The sequence below is a fragment of the Bos grunniens genome, chromosome 19 (genome assembly GCF_055505025.1).
Source record: "Bos grunniens cultivar Pamir isolate PY7600 chromosome 19, Bosgru_T2T1.0, whole genome shotgun sequence".
Classification (NCBI taxonomy): Eukaryota; Metazoa; Chordata; class Mammalia; order Artiodactyla; family Bovidae; genus Bos; species Bos grunniens.
The window spans coordinates 11,031,975-11,051,691 of record NC_141183.1 but is presented as its reverse complement, the minus strand read 5'-3'; the positions used below and the strand labels follow the sequence as shown (position 1 = coordinate 11,051,691).

The 19,717-nt window shown below is 44.7% G+C and overlaps 1 protein-coding gene across 1 annotated transcript in view; it reads right to left on the bottom strand.

Moving 5' to 3' along the window:
* RNF213 (ring finger protein 213) overlaps positions 1-17,932 on the bottom strand; it is a 128,905-nt gene extending 110,973 nt beyond the window's left edge. The window contains 2 exon segments of the mRNA XM_086356517.1: positions 10,353-10,513; positions 17,746-17,932. Of these exon segments, the coding sequence (XP_086212643.1) occupies positions 10,353-10,513; positions 17,746-17,881 (297 nt within the window). The 5' untranslated portion in view covers positions 17,882-17,932.
* Between the last annotated feature and the right edge of the window lie 1,785 nt (positions 17,933-19,717).

Sequence of the window (19,717 nt, the reverse complement as noted above, 5' to 3'; positions counted from 1 at the left end):
AATGATTATAGTAAAGTTGCAGGATATAAAATCAACACACAGAAATCCCTTGCATTCCTATACACTAATAATGAGAAAACAGAAAGAGAAATTAAGGAGACAATTCCATTCACCATTGCAACGGAAAGAATAAAATACTTAGGAATATATCTACCTAGAGAAACTAAAGACCTATACATAGAAAACTATAAAACACTGGTGAAAGAAATCAAAGAGGACACTAATAGATGGAGAAATATACCATGTTCATGGATTGGAAGAATCAATATAGTGAAAATGAGTATACTACCCAAAGCAATTAATAGATTCAATGCAATCCCTATCAAGCTACCAACGGTATTCTTCACAGAGCTAGAACAAATAATTTCACAATTTGTATGGAAATACAAAAAACCTCGAATAGCCAAAGCTATCTTGAGAAAGAAGAATGGAACTGGAGGAATCAACCTACCTGACTTCAGGCTCTACTACAAAGCCACAGTTATCAAGACAGTATGGTACTGGCACAAATACAGAAATATAGATCAATGGAACAAAATAGAAAGCCCAGAGATAAATCCACGCACATATGGACACCTTATCTTTGACAAAGGAGGCAAGAATATACAATGGATTAAAGACAATCTCTTTAACAAGTGGTGCTGGGAAATCTGGTCAACCACTTGTAAAAGAATGAAACTAGAACACCTTCTAACACCATACACAAAAATAAACTCAAAATGGATTAAAGATCTCAACGTAAGACCAGAAACTATAAAACTCCTAGAGGAGAACATAGGCAAAACACTCTCTGACATACATCACAGCAGGATCCTCTATGACCCACCTCCCAGAATATTGGGAATAAAAGCAAAAATAAACAAATGGGACCTAATTAAACTTAAAACCTTCTGCACATCAAAGGAAACTATTAGCAAGGTGAAAAGGCAGCCTCAGAATGGGAGAAAATAATAGCAAATGAAGCAACTGACAAACAACTAATCTCAAAAATATACAAGCAACTCCTACAGCTCAACTCCAGAAAAATAAATGACCCAATCAAAAAATGAGCCAAAGAACTAAATAGACATCTCTCCAAATAGGACATACAGATGGCTAACAAACACATGAAAAGATGCTCAACATCACTCATTATCAGAGAAATGCAAATCAAAACCACTATGAGGTACCATTTCACACCAGTCAGAATGGCTGCGATCCAAAAGTCTACAAGCAATAAATGCTGGAGAGGGTGTGGAGAAAAGGGAACCCTCTTACACTGTTGGTGGAAATGCAAACTAGTACAGCCACTATGGAGAACAGTGTGGAGATTCCTTAAAAAACTGGACATAGAACTGCCTTATGATCCAGCAATCCCACTGCTGGGCATACACACTGAAGAAACCAGAAGGGAAAGAGACACGTGTACCCCAATGTTCATCACAGCACTGTTTATAATAGCCAGGACATGGAAGCAACCTAGATGTCCATCAGCAGATGAATGGATAAGAAAGGGGTGGTACATATACACAATGGAGTATTACTCAGCCATTAAAAAGAATACATTTGAATCAGTTCTAATGAGGTGGATGAAACTGGAGCCTATTATACAGAGTGAAGTAAGCCAGAAAGAAAAACACCAATACAGTATACTAACGCATATATATGGAATTTAGAAAGATGCTAACAATAACCCTGTGTACGAGACAGCAAAAGAGACACTGATGTATAGAACAGTCTTATGGACTCTGTTACAGAGGGAGAGGGTGGGAAGATTTGGGAGAATGGCATTGAAACATGTATAATATCATGTATGAAACGAGTTGCCAGTCCAGGTTCGATGCACGATACTGGATGCTTGGGGCTAGTGCACTGGGACAACCCAGAGGGATGGTATGGGGAGGCAGGAGGGAGGAGGGTTCAGGATAGGGAACACATGTATACCTGTGGCGGATTCATTTTGATATTTGGCAAAACTAATACAATTTGTAAAGTTTAAAAATAAAATAAAATTTAAAAAAAATTAAAAAAAAATAGAGCTTGAGCTAGATAATAAAATTGTTTTCAGCTATAATTCACACATTTAAAAAAAAATTAAATGAGTTTGACTTTGAAGGGGTGTTAGGGAGCTTTATGGGGACTGGAATGTCCTGTCTCTGGATCTGGTAGCAGCGATAAGGCTATATATGCAGCAGAATATTTGGGGGATTCTGCACTGACGATCTATGCATTTTACTCAATACCAATTATTGTTGTTTAGTCACTAAGTTGTGTCAGACCCTTTTGTGACAACCTGGGCTCTAATCTGCCAGGCTTCTCTGAACATAGGATTTCCCAAGCATCAATACTGGAGTGGGTTGTCATTTCTTCTCCAGGAGATTTTCCCAACCCAGGGATCGAACCCTACTCTCTTTCATTGACAGGGAGATTCTATATCACTGCGCCACCTGGGAAGCCTGGTACCATTGTACCTTGGTTCAAAAGCTATGCTGTGCCAGCTCTAAATGGATACATAAAGGCTACTCTATTCTTTCTCTAAAAGAATTGACTAGGAAAAGAAAATAATAGTTTGCTACTTCTTAGGGTGAGATGCTGGTCAGAATATACCTCTGATTTTATAATGAGTGTCAGTTTTTCCATCAAAAAAAAAAAAAGGCTTCCACACAGGGAGAGCAGAGAGTTAACCTCGAGCAGGCCAGGGGACATTGGGGGGGGGGTGGCCTGGCTGCTGCAGACCCTGAGGAGGCAACTATGGCAGGAATTGGGGGTGACAGGTGGGAACACTGACTATTAGGGAGTCAGTGAAGTTCCTTAACAAAGGTTGAAGTGTTGGAGGCTAAGTGGGCCTGCATCTCTGTCCAAACTCCCAGAGGTCTCCTCTGCCTCATTCTGAGCTGATAGGGCTAGGGATAGAGTAGGATCGTTAAATATTTAGTTTAGAATTCACCCTAGGGGATTAAGGACAAAAAAAACTTTGAGGGAGTTTGGGAAACAGTTGTAGGCTAATGACCACTCAGGGAACGAATCCAGCAACTTAGCAACAATCTACACTATTTTGAAGGAAGACCAAGCATCCAAGTACCAGGCACACTCAAGCCACAAGTCCTGATAATTACAACACAAGACAATGGATAAGAGGTCTGAAATTTGTTACATGAAGTCAGCAAGTTAACAGTCCTTAACCTTTCTGCATGTAGCCAAGACAGGAACATAGGTGAAAGGGGAAAGAGACTAGGTGAAAGAGGACCTTATACTGAAAATTACTGAGCCCAGGTTTCTTCTTTACATGGCCAGATCAGATCAGGTCAGTCGCTCAGTCGTGTCCGACTCTTTGTGACCCCATGAATCGCAGCATGCCAGGCCTCCCTGTCCAACACCAACTCCTGGAGTTCACTGAGACTCACGTCCATTGAGTCAGTGATGCCATCCAGCCATCTCATCCTCTGTCATCCCCTTCTCCTCCTGCCCCCAATCCTTCCCAGCATCAGAGTCTTTTCCAATGAGTCAACTCTTCACATGAGGTGACCAAAGTACTGGACATCAGAGGGCATCAGAGGGCAAACACACTGAAACCATACTCACAGAAAACTAGTCAATCTAATCACACTAGGACCACAGCCTTGTCTAACTCAGTGAAACTAAGCCATGCCCATGGGGCAACCCAAGATGGGCAGGTCATGGTGGAGAGATCTGACAGAATGTGGTCCACTGGAGAAGGGAATGGCAAACCACTTCAGTATTCTTGCCTTGAGAACCCCATGAACAGTATGAAAAGGCAAAATGATAGGATACTGAAAGAGAAACTCCCCAGGTCAGTGGATGCCCAATATGCTACTAGAGATCAATGGAGAAATAACTCCAAAAAGAATGAAGGGATGGAGCCAAAGCAAAAAGAATACCCAGCTGTGGATGTGACTGGTGATAGAAGCAAGGTTTGATGCTGTAAAGAGCAATATTGCATAGGAACCTGGAATGTTAGGTCCCTGAATCAAGGCAAATTGGAAGTGGTCAAACAAGAGATGGCAAGAGTGAATGTTGACATTCTAGGAATCAGCGAACTGAAATGGACTGGAATGGGTGAATTTAACTCAGATGACCATTGTATATAATACTGAGGGCAGGAATCCCTCAGAAGAAATGGAGTAGCCATAATGGTCAACAAAAGAGTCCGAAATGCAGCACTTGGATGCAATCTCAAAAACGACAGAATGATCTCTGTTCGTTTCCAAGGCAAACCATTCAATATCACAGTAATCCAAGTCTATGCCCCACCTGGTAACACTGAAGAAGCTGAAGTTGAACGGTTCTAGGAAGACTTACAAGACCTTTTAGAACTAACACCCAAAAAAGATGTCCTTTTCATTATAGGGGACTGGAATGCAAAAGTAGGAAGTCAAGAAACACCTGGAGTAACAGGCAAATTTGACCTTGGAATACGGAATGAAGCAGGACAAAGACTAATAGAGTTTTGCCAAGAAAATGCACTGGTCATAACAAACACCCTCTTCCAACAACACAAGAGAAGACTCTATACATGGACATCACCAGATGGTCAACATCGAAATCAGATTGATTATATTCTTTGCAGCCAAAGATGGAGAAGCTCTATACAGTCATCAAAAACAAGACCAGGAGCTGACTGTGGCTCAGACCATGAACTCCTTATTGCCAAATTCAGACTTAAATTGAAGAAAGTAGAGAAAACCACTAGACCATTCAGGTATGACCTAAATCAAGTCCCTTATGATTATACATGGCCAGACAGGCCAGTAAATTGGGAGACAAGTTGTTGGAACAAGGAATAGTGATTTTAATTGGAAAGCTAGCAGACCCAGAAGATGGGAGACTGGTGTCTCAAAAGATGGTTATCTTACCTGAGTCCAAATTTGGGCTCCTATTATACACAAGAGAGGGATGGGGAGGAGCCACTGTGGCACTGACCAATGACTGAGTAGGACCACTACCATTCACTGTTGATGGTTGCTAGCTTCAGGGGAGAGGCCCACTGTGGTGCCAACTAATGGCTGAGCAGCTGCTATAGCTCCTGCTGCCTCACCGCTATTACATCCTGAGTAGAAAGTTGCTTCCCTGGTGGCTCAGTGGTAAAGAATCTGCCTGCCAATGCAGGAGACTCAAGTTTGATCCCTGGCTTAGGAAGATTCCCTGGAGAAGGAAATGGCAATCCACTCCAATATTTTTCCCTGGGAAATTCCATGAACGAGATAAGTCGGACATGACTTGGCGACCAAAAAACAACGTAACAGAAACATGCAACTCTAGAAAGTGGCCAGGTCTGAAGAAGTACCAGGCCAGTCTCCAATATTGTCCTCCAGCTCTCAGTAGAGACTTTGGTGGCCATGCAAAGGCAGTTGATGTGCCTGTTACTAGGATCATTGTCTGAGGTGGTGGACACTATGGACTCAGCCCACTGCTGGCTTCACTGGTCAGTTGATGACCAATGAGGTGGCCTGGGAACTGGTGTCCCTAGAGCAAAGCTCTTGCTTGCCCACTTACGCAGTGGGTGGGTGGCAGACTAGGCGTGGTATGCCAGGAAGGGAGAAAGGAAGGGCCCATCATGCTTGAGGTTTGCGATAGGGAGTCCTATTACAAAACTTGAGATGAATTACCAAATTTTAGTATATGTTACCACCCTTTTGCCAACACATGCATTCAAAGCCCATCCTAGTCAGGGCCAGGTATCCAGGTGGGCTCCATCCTCTCCCAGCAGGAAGCTGAGGACAAGACTGAGGTGACACTGGAAGGAAACCACAAGGTCAGTAGGCACCTTCAACCCAACTCTCTGGCTCTATCCTGTGCTTCTCTTCATCGTGGAAGAGAGTGGGGGACCTATTTCAGAGGGGGAATGAATCCATTTGAAATCCATTCAGAATCCATTTAAAAGCAAGAACCAGCAAAGCCACCTAGTCAGTCAGCATCAAAGGGCCACCAGAGAAAGGACAGGCAGGGACAGGAGCTCCCCATGGCCCCATAACCCCAACACCCCTGCATCTAGCCCATGAATGCCAGGTGAAGGACCAACTCAGTGACTGGGGATGAGGCAGGACAAGTGGCCTGGGTCCTGGTTCTGGCCATTTCCGTCAGTCCCTGATGTCATCCACCACTGTTAGAACGTGACATCATCAACCACAGGCCCTTCCAACAACATGCACACCATTCTCTATTAGGATTATGTAGGAACTTGAAAGAGTCATTTCCTAGGCAGGTTGATAAGGAGTCTAGGGGTCCCCAAGGAGAGAGGGGTCTGGAATTCTCAAGGAGGAAGAAAGGACAAACTTTTTTTCCTTCTCTACATTCCTTAGGATTATATAACAATAATGTATCCTGCCTGAGGACAGTCTCTGGATTAAACCTTCTGGCTAATTCTGTTATCTTAAAATGTAAATTTTATATTCTGTTATATTAAATTATATATTCTGTTATATTAAAATGTAAATTTTAATGGGAGTAGGTCTGGTGAGGTCTTTACAACCTCCAGACATTCTTTGGATTCATTGGAGAGTATATAACTTCATTACTAACACTAGCAAGTGGGTACTTTTTCTGCCCCCTTCTGATGCCTATGTCAGAAGCTTTCTCTATCTCCTTTATACTTTAATAAAACTTTATTACACAAAAGCTCTGAGCGATCAAGCCTCATCTCTGGCCCCGGATTGAATTCTTCTCCTCCGGGGGCCAAGAATCCCAGTGTCTTCGCGTGATTCAACAACAACCTTTCAGACTGACAACAGTCAAAAGTCCTCATAAACTAATCACCAGAAAAAAACCCCAGCATTCCTTTGTTCACTGCAGCTGGCTTCCTTTCCTGTGTAGATGGGTAAGTGTGCATCCAGGGTTTTGTTTTTACATCCCCTTCTGTGACAATGTTGTTCAGTCGCCAATTCGTGTCTGACTCTTCGAGATCCCAAGGACCACAGCACACCAGGCCTCCCTGTCTCTCACCATTTCCCGGAATTTGCCCAAGTTCATGTTCATTGAATCGGTAATGCCATCCAACCATCTCATCCTCTGTGGCCCTCTTCTCCTTCTGCCTTCAATCTTTCCCCACATCAGGGTCTTTTCCAATGAGTCAGTTGTTTTCAGTACTACACAGTTTTCTTATATTGAGGTGAAAATCATAACATAACCTAAAATTAAGTACCTTAAGGCACACAACCCAGTGGTATTTAGAGCTGTATAACCATCACTTCTATCTAATTCATTCATTTTGTCCCTCTAGAAGGAATCCTATACCCAGGAGGTCCAGGTACTTGCATGGTTTTCTCTAGATTCCTCGCCAATCCTGGGAGCTGTTTCAAAATCTTATTCCCCAGAAGAGGGCATGGCTGATTATAGCATCTCAAATTTCTCCTACCAGGTTAAGCCCCTTTTTCTTGATACTGAAATCATTTGGTTACTGCTGAGGAATGGAATATTTTCTGCCATATCAGTAAATAAGGATGTCACAGTTATCAGCCACTGAAGCCCTCCAATGTGAGCTGGTGAGCCCTGAGGAAACTCAGGATAAAAACAATACCTGCCATCTAGCAACCATCCAACCGCAGCCATCAGACTGCAACCACACACTGTGGTGAGTCTGAAAAAACTCAGGATGTGAAAACACAGGATACTGGCCCCAGATAGCTGAGGTATGTATCAAGGAATGATTTTAGCAAATCTAGACTCTTGCATCTTCCCACACATAGAAAAGCACTAAATTCCTTAACTTGACATAATAATCTTTTGATGTTCCCAACTACCTGCCCTTTGTTGCAAAATTCCTTTATATCCTAGCTCCCCTTTTACTTCCTCAGAGAAGTTTCTCAGAGCTATTAGAAAAGGTGTCTCCAGGACTGCAGTCCTCATTTCCCCCCAAATAAAATTGAACTCATAACTCTCACACTGTGCAAATTTTTTCAACACTGCAAACCTTGGACTATTTTCCAGAGTTCCAGTGAACTTTATTCTTACAGTTCTGCTCATTTTGAGGGACGTTTCTCTGAGGCGACAGGCCTTTGGAATTCCCCTCTCTGCCATTTTTGTTGATATCACTCTACTATACATTGTTCTTTTATGTTTATCTGTCTAACTTGATTATAAAAATTCCCACACATCTTGAGTCTTTGACAGAAATAACAGTTGGAGGCCACTGAACTTTCTGCTGTAAGGAGGAGACAAATGACACTCCCCAGGGTAGAATATTCAGGTGGACTCCAACTTTTGGCCATAAAACACTAAGCCTGTGATAAAATTTTGAGGTTATTTTCTTACAATGGCAGCAGAGCAGCAGCAGAGCAGGACAAAGGGCACCTGCCTCACTGTGGGTCCCTCCATATTACTCTCACCTGCAGTGAGAAACCTGCCCATTGCTGCAAATGCTGACTGTTAATCAACTCTTCAGTTTGATAGGTTAAATATAAAATTTTGCAGCTCTTAATTTTGACTGATTTCAGAGGAGGAACAGTTATGTGTTTAATGGCCATTTCTATCTTCTTTCTTGTGGACTATATTGGTTGCTGCCCTGTCTTTCTATTGGATCGGCTACTGTTTTCTACTTGATTTCTAAGAGCTTTTGCTATATTGAGGTAGCTCACTCTTTGCTAAAAAGTATTCTTATGTAAATACAAATCTTTTTATGTATTTGTAAATACATACAAATATGTAAATACATATTTTTTTCTAAACTGCTTGCCCTTTGTTTGTGCTCATCATATGAGGTTTTTAATTCTTATAAGACTTTTTCTGGAGTCGAATAAATCAATCTTTTGTTTGTATTTTTTCCCTTTGCTTTAATTACTAGAAAATCATTTCCATCTATGGATCAGATAAATATTTATGTATATATTCTTTACCTGTTTTATACACATTAGGACCCATTTCTGGGTTACCTATTCTGGTACATTGACTCCTCCCAGGACTCACTGTTTTAATGACTGGCTTTGAAACGTTGCTGTTCATCTAATATAGCAAGTCCCACCCAAAGCTTTTTTAAAAAAAACAACTTTCTTGGTGGTTCTTGCCCATTTTTTCTTCCAAAAGAACCTTGAACTTACTCAGTCAAGGTTTTTATAATGCCCCAATTCCATAGGGCTCAATTCTGTTTGCAATCACAGTGTCATACACTTACTTCCTAATGGTAGGTAAGTGATAAGAGTTTACCAAAAATTTCAGTGACCCACGTAGCCCAGGCTTGGAGCTGGCCACCCTTCTATGGACAGGATTATTGTCCAAGGGGAAGAATACACTCACATACACACATTACATGGGCTTCTCTGGTGGTTCAGGTGGTAAAGAATCCGCCTGCAAGGCAGGCGACCTGGGTTTGATCCCTGGGTTGGGAAGACTTCTTGGAGGAGGGCATGGCAACTCACTCCAGTATCCTTGCCTGGAGAATCTCCATGGACTGAGGATCCTGGTGGGCTGCAGTCCATGGGGTTGCCAAGAGTTGGACGCGACTGAGCAACTAAGCACAGCAGACACATCACAACTACCACACACACACATGCATATACCACACACACATACTCTCATACAAGTGCACACACACTACATAACACACACTCACACACATGTATGCACACACATACAACAGGCTGCAATACTGCCAGCTATAGCAACTCCCATACCACCCAACCACAAGGAACAGCTGAGAATTAGAAAAGGAAACCATCCCCAACCAGGCAGAGAGACAACAGCCCTCTCAGTCCGCCAAGAAACCAGGGAACAGATCCAGCTGCCTAGGTGTGGACAGGCTGGACTTTGGCGTGGGGAGATCTCACTCATCCAGAAGGATGAATCTGTCCTGAATCTGTCCAGGTAACTCTCTGCAACCCTCACCTGGGCTCCCACCTGGTCACTCACTCAGAGGACATTCCCTCAGGGTCTGACACTTATAGGGAGATAAGATAGCTCAGCTTCCCATTTGAAGAAGAGCGTCTCGGCAGCTGGCAGCATTTCCTGAGCACCTCTTTTTCTGCAGAGTCTGGAGGCACCTTAGGGACTTCCTGGTCCATCCAAAACACCCAGAGCAGAGACAGACACACACATAGCAGAAGCTCAGACACCCAGACCCAGCACAGCCACAGCGGGTGGAAGACACAACATGCTCAGTATGGTGGGAGAAAAAAGGGGGATGGGAAACCAGAAACCCTGCATGAATCAGGCATAGAAGGGACAGTTCTGTCACAGCCCACCATGCAGGGGTCAACAGGCTGGGCAGTGGTGAAGTGAAGCTGTGCTGGAGAGGATGCTAAGGGGACATGTGGGATCTTGTTCAGCCACTGATGAAACCACAGAAAGAAACAGCATATTTGCAGAGCACAGGGATGGGCAGGACCACGCCTCCCAGACCCCTTCCCCAGGGGCCAGGCACTCACTTGCTTGGTTTGCCAAGAGGCATCCAAAGAGGGCTCATCTGGGTCATCTTGTGAATCACCTGAGCCCAGAGACAAGGAGGAGTTGCTTTCCTCCCTCAGCTCTGATCCACACTCCTTTGCTCCCTCCAGGGCTGATGCCTCCTTGAGGTTGCTCTGAGAATCTACAAAGGCAGATACACATGGGTCACATCTCAAAAAACAAGTGAACATCATGGAGAACTTAGACTCCTTCCATGAGAACTGTTCATGATTAGACCTCTGCCCACTTGAAGTGCTGCCCTGGCTGTGGTGAACCGGGCCTGGGACAGTTTCTGCTTCTGGTGGTTGAGTGACCACACACCATGAACGTGAAGGTGTTAGTTGCTCAGTTGCTTTACGATACCATGGGCTATAGCTAGCCAGCCTTCTCTGTCCATGGAATTCTCCAGGCAAGTATTCTTGGGACTTCTCTGGTGGCTCAGAAGGTAAAGAATCTGCCTGCAATGCTGGAGACTCCAGTATGATTCCTGGGTGGGGAGATCTTCCGGAGAAGGGAATGGCTACCTACTCCTTCAAAACTAATGGTAGAGAGGGAACACCCCAGCTCAACAAGACAGTGCAGTTCAGCGCCTCCTGGTGTCCCTCTGCATCAGCACAGCCCCAGACTCTGCCATTTCAGAGGTACTTCAAACTCTACAGAACTTTAGTACGGAACTGCCACCAGTTGCATTATTCCAATATTGTTCCAAACATTACTGTTTTTTAATCTGTGTTTTTCCAGATATAAGGAACTATTTCCTCTTAAGTATAGTTATGACACAGCCAGAAAGTTAACATTAATAGATAGATATGGGAACTGGGATCAAAATCCTGAGTCTAATTACAAATTAGATAACAACAGGGCTAAGGGGTTTCATCAGGTTCAAATAATTATAGATAAAAAAGGAAAGAGAACTATTCATTTAATAAAGATTCTAAGTAAAACTCCCTGCTCAAGGCTGATCAGTTCCATTCCACTATCATCCTTCATCGTCCCTGTTCAGCAGAAGTAGCTAAGAAATGTCATTGCCCTTTCCCACAAGACTGTGGGATAGATATTGACAGTGGGGAATTGTAACAGGGAATAACAAATCAGACTCCATCGTAGATCTGTTTCTTTTAATTTTTAACCTTTGTATTCCATTGCTTTTGCCACAAGTTAATTACTAAAAGGATATTGCCAATCACAAACTCAAATATACATAATGGCCCATCTTAGGGAACTCCCATGCCTGAAGGTTAAAATAAAATACCTATGCTCAGCTCATAAGGAACATCCAGACCCAGGCTACTTGTGAATAGCTTCAGGAAAGAAGTAATGAACTCATCCCCTCCTGAGTCTGGACAAAACCAGGAGATATTTGCAAAAAACAACTTATGACCTATATTGCCTGTTTTACAAAATTGTTGCTTTTTTGCATTAACAAATGTGTGGGTGAGCCTCTGATAAAATGATGATATATATGAATAGTTCCACATGCGATCAGTGATTGTAATAGTAACTCTAGACATGGTAAGAAGCAACAGGAAGGAATATTTGCCTGGACCATAAAAGACAAGTAAGGTGATCTGGAGGCTTTTGGCTATTGTTAATAAGGCCAAGTCCAGTGAAAGCACATTGAGTGGCCAATCAATGAAATCTTTTTGAGATCTGGGAATAAGTATTCCTAGCACTGTGGGATGAAATTGTCATGAAATGCCCCCAAAACCATGGTCAAATTTATGACCACGTAGGGGCCTTCCCAACTAAAAACTCACACTTGTCGTCTTCCTCTACAAGGATTAAATCATGAGCCACTGCAGCTGCTGACCTTCAACACGTCCTGAAAGGAGTTCAGGGTGGAGAATGAGACACTCTGTGCTCTGGGAAAAACTGGCAGAATAGGCCTTCAGATAGATATTTTCAGAAGATTTATGAGTCCCAATTCTTGTATCTTATCATATGTAGAAAATCATTCAAATCACTAACAGTGACTTCTGCTTTGGCCACTGAGTAAGCAAATGCATTTGGAAGTAAAAATGGAGTAGCTGTGTCAGACTCAGATACCACCAGCCATTCTCAAAGCAGTATCTGCTGGAATTATAAGAGAGCAGGACCTCATGGGTACCTCTGCTAAGTTTTGTGATTAATCTCCTTATCTGAAACTTTATTCTTTTTCTTGTTCAAAACTTGTTCTTCTCAAGATTGAAGAGTATCAAAAGAAAAGGGGGAAATTGTAACCAAGCAGGATCCTATAGATCTTTCCTGGGACAGGCCTTCCCTCATGTCCTCTGCTTTAGCTCCTCTCTGAAATACCTAAAGAACAGTATTTGATGCATATTTCCTGAGTTGTCTTACGGATGTGAAAACCCTCCAATACATGGAAGATGTTAACTACTTGATGACCTTGAACACATAGATCCAGGCTTCTTGGAGCCTAAGTACTGATAATATTAACCCCTGTGGTACCACTCTGTTCCCTCACCATCAGCCAGTCAGAATTGTACACGAGCTGATCACATACCCTGTGACCCACTTCCCTTACCTGTATGGCAGAGGGCAACAAAATATTGTAAACCAATTCTCCTCCAATAAAAAAAAATCTTCACCCAAAGGTCTCTGGCAGTTTGGGGCCTTTTAGGGCCTGAAACACTCATTTACTGGCACAGCCCTGCAATAATCCTTTCTCTGCTACAAACTCTGATGTTTCAGTTTGTTTGACCCCACTATGCCCTAACACCAGCCCTGCTCAAGTTTCAGAGGAACAGACCCCACCTGTGGCACCAGAGGGAGCCAAGTTCAAGATGTCCAGAGTTCAAGAGCCGGGCGGGCTGGCAGACCTACAAGTGATAGAATGGTGGAGATAACCACTTCAGCAGCCCCACCCAGGCCTCACAACATTTCATCTTTCCAATTTCCGTATCTGTAAATGAGACTTACCTAGAGTATAAGTTAAGCAGAGAGGTAAGTAGAACTATACAAAAAAGGTTTTAATGAACTGGATAACCACGATGGTGTGGTCACCCACCTAAACCAGATATCCTGGAATATGAAGTGGGCCTTAGGAAGCATTACTACAAACAAGCTAGCACAGGTGATGGAATTCCAGCTGAATTACTTAAAATCCTAAAAGATGGCGCTGTTAAATTTCTCTACTCAATGTCAGCAAATTTGGAAAACTCAGCAGTGGTCACAAGACTGGAAAAAGTCAGTCTTTATTCCAATCCCAAAGGAGGGCAATGCTAAAGAATGTTCAAACTACCACACAATTGTGCTCATTTCACATGCTAGAAAGGTAATGCTCAAAATCCTTCAAGCTAGGTTACAGCAGTATGTGAACCAAGAACTTCCAAATGTATAAGCTGGGTTTGGAAAAGGCAGAAGAACTAGAAATCAAATTGCCAATATTCATTGGATTATATAAATGCAAGACAATTCCAGATATCCTGGAATATGAAGTTAAGCGGGCCTTAGGAAGCATTACTACAAACAAGCCAGCACAGGTGATGGTTTCACAGGTGTAGTTTCATTGACTACACTAAAAGCCTTTGACTGTGGATCACAACACACTGGAAAGTTCCTAAAGAGATGGGAATACCAGACTACCATAACTTCCCCGAGAAACCTGTATTCGGATCAAGAAGCAACATTTATAACCACACATGGTACTACTGACTGGTTTAAAATTGGGAAAGGAATATGACAAAGCTGGATATTATCACTCTGCCTATTAAACGTATATGCAGAGTACATTATGCAAAATGCCGGACTGGAAGAATCACAAGTTGGAATCAAGATTGCTGGGAGAAATAGAAACAACTTCAGATATGCAGATGATGCCACGCTAATGGCAGATGCTGAAGCTGAAGTTCCAACACTTTGGCCATGTGGTGCAAAGAGCCGACTCATTGGAAAAGACCCTGATTCTGGGAAAGATTGACGGCAAGAGGAGATGGGGGCGACAGTGGATGAGATGGTTAGATAGTATCACCGGCTCAATAGACATGAATTTGAGCAAAAGCCAGGAGATGGTAGAGGACAGAGGAGCCTGGCGTGCTGCAGTCCATGGGGTCGCAAAGAGTAGGACATGACTTAACAACTGAACAACAACAGGTAGGCAGGAAGCAGGTGGGGATCAGAAGCAGGAAATTCTCAGTCTCATAATTCAACACATGGGTCCTCAACCCTACTGTGTGCCCATACTGAGTGACCAGGGCCCAGCTCCTAACCCACCCCACCCCCAGGGACATATGATGGACCTCCCCCAGTGACCCAGACCTAAAGACAATGGCCCTGTCCAACGCTCACTGTGCTCACAGGGCATAAGCGGGCAGCCCAGAAGCCAGCCAGCTCCCAATAGCTCTCAAAGCCTTTGGCCCTGAAACTGGCAGAGATGCCAAGCATCTTGGAGATTTGGTCTGTCCATCTTGGTAGTGACCCAGCCCTGCTTATGGTTGGGGATCTGGGGGTGACCTCTGACTAGGCCAAGGTAGACAGCTACCTTACCTGCTCTCCCCACCCATCTGGACAGGCAGGACCCTAGAAGGTGACCAGGTGTTCTCAGACAAGGCTTTTTTTCCCCCTTTTTATGTTGGAAAACATACCAATTGCTTTCAGCAGCCCTCTGAAAGCCCCCTGCACAAAATTAAAGGGGGTGAAGGAGTAGTGAGCTTTTCTATTCTCCCTCCCAACTTGAGATAAAGCAGTGAACAAGACAGCACAGGTCTCTGAAGACCCACCATGGTGTCATCCAAGTGCTACTGAGACAGATAGCCTGGGGAAGTGCAGTTCAGAGTGAAGGGGTGGGGCAGGCACAGTTTGCAACTTGGTGGTCAGAGTGGGTCTCCGGAAGAGCAGACAGCTGAGCAAAGACTGGAAGGCAGGGATAGGGGAAGCTGTGCGGCCCTCTAAGAAAAGGTGTATTCCAGGCAGAGGGACCAGACAGTGCAAAGGTCCTGCAGTCAGAGCATGTCTAGTATGTACTAGAAGGATCAGGGAGACAGCCCAATGTCCCAGGCATCAAGAGAATCAAGGACCCACCAGAGTCAGCAGGTGAGGCCTACCTGACATAGTTCCTCCTTCATGCACCCATGAGCCACCCCTCATCAGGAAGGGGCCTGTGCAAGCTGTGGGGACCCCTCCCCCACCAAGGGGGCCTGGGATGCCACTTCTATGCAGCATCCTCTGAAATCCTCTAAGACCTCTCTGCTTAGACCAACACTTTCCATTCCCAATATAATAGAGGAAAAAAAAATCTGACTCCATTTGGACCTGTTTCTTTTACTTGAATATTTGCTTTCCATTTCTTTTATCACTACAATCACTAAAAAGATGCTATTTATAGCTATACATAATGACCTGCCTTTGGAAATTCTGCCCCTCTGCCTGAAAGTTTAACTAAAGTGCCTTTGTTCAGCTCACAGGGAAACACCCAGATCCTGTCCACTTGTGAATGGCTACAGGAAAGAGTAAGTTAACTCACTCCCTCCCCAAGACTGGCCAAAGCAGGGGGTATTTTGCAAGATATGGCCTTTTTACTTTACTTTCTCACCTCCTCCCCCTCAGTTCAGCATCCCCTTTTATAGTTTCTATAAAAGAAACTAGCATCCAGACGCTGATAAGATGGTGCTCCAGGACTCTAGTCTTCCATCTTCTTGGTGACCCAGCTTTTCGAATAAAGTCACTATTCCTTGATTCCACACCTTGTCTCCCGATTTATTGTCCTATGAGTGGAGAGCAGACTAATCTTGGACTCAGTAACACCAAGAGTAATGGGAAACCTCGAATTCTCTCCAAGAAACAAAATTGAAATTCTGTTAGGTAGGTAGAATAGGGAAAAGGAGTCCAAAATGGCGGTGGCTAAAAGACAAGGAAGGTCAAAGGAAGGTCCGAGGACCAGAGTGAAAACTTCAGGCAGAACAAACAGCACTCCTGGCTAAGCCCAATTTGCATAGGGCAAGCCCAGGTGGAAGAAAAAACATATAAAAGGAGGGGCCAAAGCGCTTTCTCTCGGACTCTCTCTCTCGCGTGCATGCGCGCGCTCTCTCTCTCTCTCTCTTTCTCTCTCTCTCTCTCTTTCTCCCTCCCCACGCACTCCTCCACTCCCTTCTCTTCGAGTCTTGGATTCTCCTGCTATCTTCTAAATAAAATGGAGCTGTAACACTGATTTGCCTAAGAGCTGTAACACGGTTTGTCCAAGACCCGAGATCTGTGATGCGCCGAGGGCTTTAATGTCCGTTGCTCCAAATCTTTGTTGTGACGAGGAACATACACTCGCGTGTGTTCCAGGCAGAGGGACCAGGCAGTGCAAAGGTCCTGCGGTCAGAGCATATCTAGTATGTACTAGAAGGATCAGGGAGACAGCCCAATGTCCCAGGCATCAAGAGAATCAAGGACCCACCAGAGTCAGCAGGTGAGGCCTACCTGACATGGTTCCTCCTTCATGCACCCATGAGCCACCCCCCATCGGGAAGGGGCCTGTGCAAGCTGTGGGGACCCCTCCCCCACCAAGGGGGCCTGGGATGCCACTTCTATGCAGCATCCTCTGAAATCCTCTAAGACCTCTCTGCTTAGACCAACACTTTCCATTCCCAATATAATAGAGGAAAAAAAAATCTGACTCCATTTGGACCTGTTTCTTTTACTTGAATATTTGCTTTCCATTTCTTTTATCACTACAATCACTAAAAAGATGCTGTTTATAGCTATAAATGTACATAATTACCTGCCTTCGGAAATCCTGCCCCTCTGCCTGAAAGTTTAACTAAAGTGCCTTTGTTCAGCTCACAGGGAAACACCCAGATCCTGTCCACTTGTGAATGGCTACAGGAAAGAGTAAGTTAACTCACTCCCTCCCCAAGACTGGCCAAAGCAGGGGGTATTTTGCAAGATATGGCCTTTTTACTTTATTTCCTCACCTCCTCCCCCTCAGTTCAGCATCCCCTTTTATAGTTTCTATAAAAGAAACTAGCATCCAGACGCTGATAAGATGGTGCTCCAGGACTCTAGTCCTCCATCTTCTTGGTGACCCAGCTTTTCGAATAAAGTCACTATTCCTTGATTCCACACCTTGTCTCCCGATTTATTGTCCTATGAGTGGAGAGCAGACTAATCTTGGACTCAGTAACACCAAGAGAATGGGAAACCTCGAATTCTCTCCAAGAAACAAAATTGAAACTCTTTTTTAAAAAGTGACAGATGCTTCCAGCAAAGGACCAGATAGAAGTGTATTTCTATCAAAAATGTTTCCTGCAGAAACAGTTCTTTAGTCATGGAAGACCTGCTAGCCTGGGCTGCCTGTTAGCCAAGTTCTCCATTTCTAGGGATGGAAGAGGGACTGAGCTAACTGCCCTCCCCACCACCTGCATCAGGCTCCCAGCCCCATCAGAGCCTTACCTGGCACTCGTTTGGGGGCTGTAGGAAGCAGCCTCTGTCCACACTCACTGCATAACTTCGGGGCTTCCTCTTTGGCGATATACCTGCAAGAAGGACACTCCATACCTCCAGGGAGAGGAATTCCTGGGTCTGGCATGTCTCTGCTGATCTAGAAGTAAGAATCCCAAGGCTGCCAGCTTTATAACCCGCCACCTGTCACGTGACCACAGCCTTGCTTCAGTTTCATTTTCTGGGAAAGTAAAATTGCGGCGGCCCAGTTCTCCCGGCTCAATTGAAACCCAGTCTGATCACCACCCACAAGGTGCTCCAGCCTGCCTCATCCCAACCTCGCCTTCCAACACCCTCCTGATCTGAGCCCCATGTGGCCCCAGCACCTACTTTCTTTTCTGCTGAACCCATCGTGCTTGCCTCCCCTGGCCTCCTGAGTTCTCTCCATCATTAAGTAAATCTAAAAATTGTCCTGCCCAGCTGAGACTGGGAGCCAGTTCAGCTGAGTCAAGTGAGTGGAGACTGAAGATAGTAGGGGAGCAGGCAGAGACACAGCTTAAGCAAAATCTTGAGATTAAACATGAGGTGGGGGTACTGAGGCAGGAGATAGATAGGCTCCAGTTTAGACACTTACAACTGGCCTCCTGTTTATATTCATGGGGCAAGAAAAAGTGGACTTCAGGCTGAGAGGATAATAGGCAGGAAGGCTAGGGGTCTCCAAACAGAGGAAATAGGCTGCAACCCCACAGAGACTGAGATAGAACTGTGTTTGGGTATCTCCTGAGGAGGTATGGGTCAGTAGGGGACTGCTGCAGGGGCAGGGGCTCTGGGTGCAGTACACCTGTGTATGGCATAAGCCCTCTGGGAGGAGGTCGCCATTAACCCCGTGATGGAGGCACCAGAACTTACACAGGACTGGGGAAACAATCTCTTGGAGGGCTCAAACAGAACCTTGTGTGCACCAGGACCCAGGAGAAAGGAGCAATGATCCTGCAAGAGACTGACCCAGACTTGCTCGTCCAGGAGTCTCTGGTGGAGGCGTGGGTCAGCCATGGCCTGCTGCAGGGTTGGGGGCCCTGAGTGTAGCAGTGCGTGCATGAGACCTTTTGAAGGAGGTCACCCTTATCTTCATTACCTCTACCATAGTTTGGCCTCAGGTCAAATAATAGGGAGGGAACACAGCCCCGCCCTTCAACAGAAAATTGGATTAAAGATTTACTGAGCATGGCCCTGCCTATCAGAACAAGACTCAGTTTCCCCCTCAGTCAGTCAGTCAGTCTCTCCCACCAGGAAGCTTCCATAAGCCTCTTATCCTTCTCCATCAAAGGGCAGACACAATGAAAACTGCAGTCCCAGAAAACTAACCAATCTGATCACATGGATCACAGCCTTGTCTAACTCAATGAAACTGTGAGCCATGCCATGTCAGATCAGAGATCAGTCGCTCAGTCGTGTCCGACTCTTTGTGACTCCATGAATCACAGCATGCCAGGCCTCCCTGTCCATCACCAACTTCCGGAGTTCACTCAGACTCACATCCATCGAGTCAGTGATGCCATCTAGCCATCTCATCCTCTGTTGTCCCCTTCTCCTCCTGCCCCCAATCCCTCCCAGCATCAGAGTCTTTTCCAATGAGTCAACTCTTCGCATCAGGTGGCCAAAGTACTGGAGTTTCAGCTTTAGCATCATTCCTTCCAAAGAAATCCCAGGGCTAATCTCCTTCAGAATGGACTGGTTGGATCTCCTTGCAGTCCAAGGGATTCTCAAGAGTCTTCTCCAACACCACAGTTCAAAAGCATCAATTCTTCAGCTTTAGCATCATTCCTTCCAAAGAAATCCCAGGGCTAATCTCCTTCAGAATGGACTGGTTGGATCTCCTTGCAGTCCAAGGGATTCTCAAGAGTCTTCTCCAACACCACAGTTCAAAAGCATCAATTCTTCGGCGCTCAGCCTTCTTCACAGTCCAACTCTCACATCCATACAT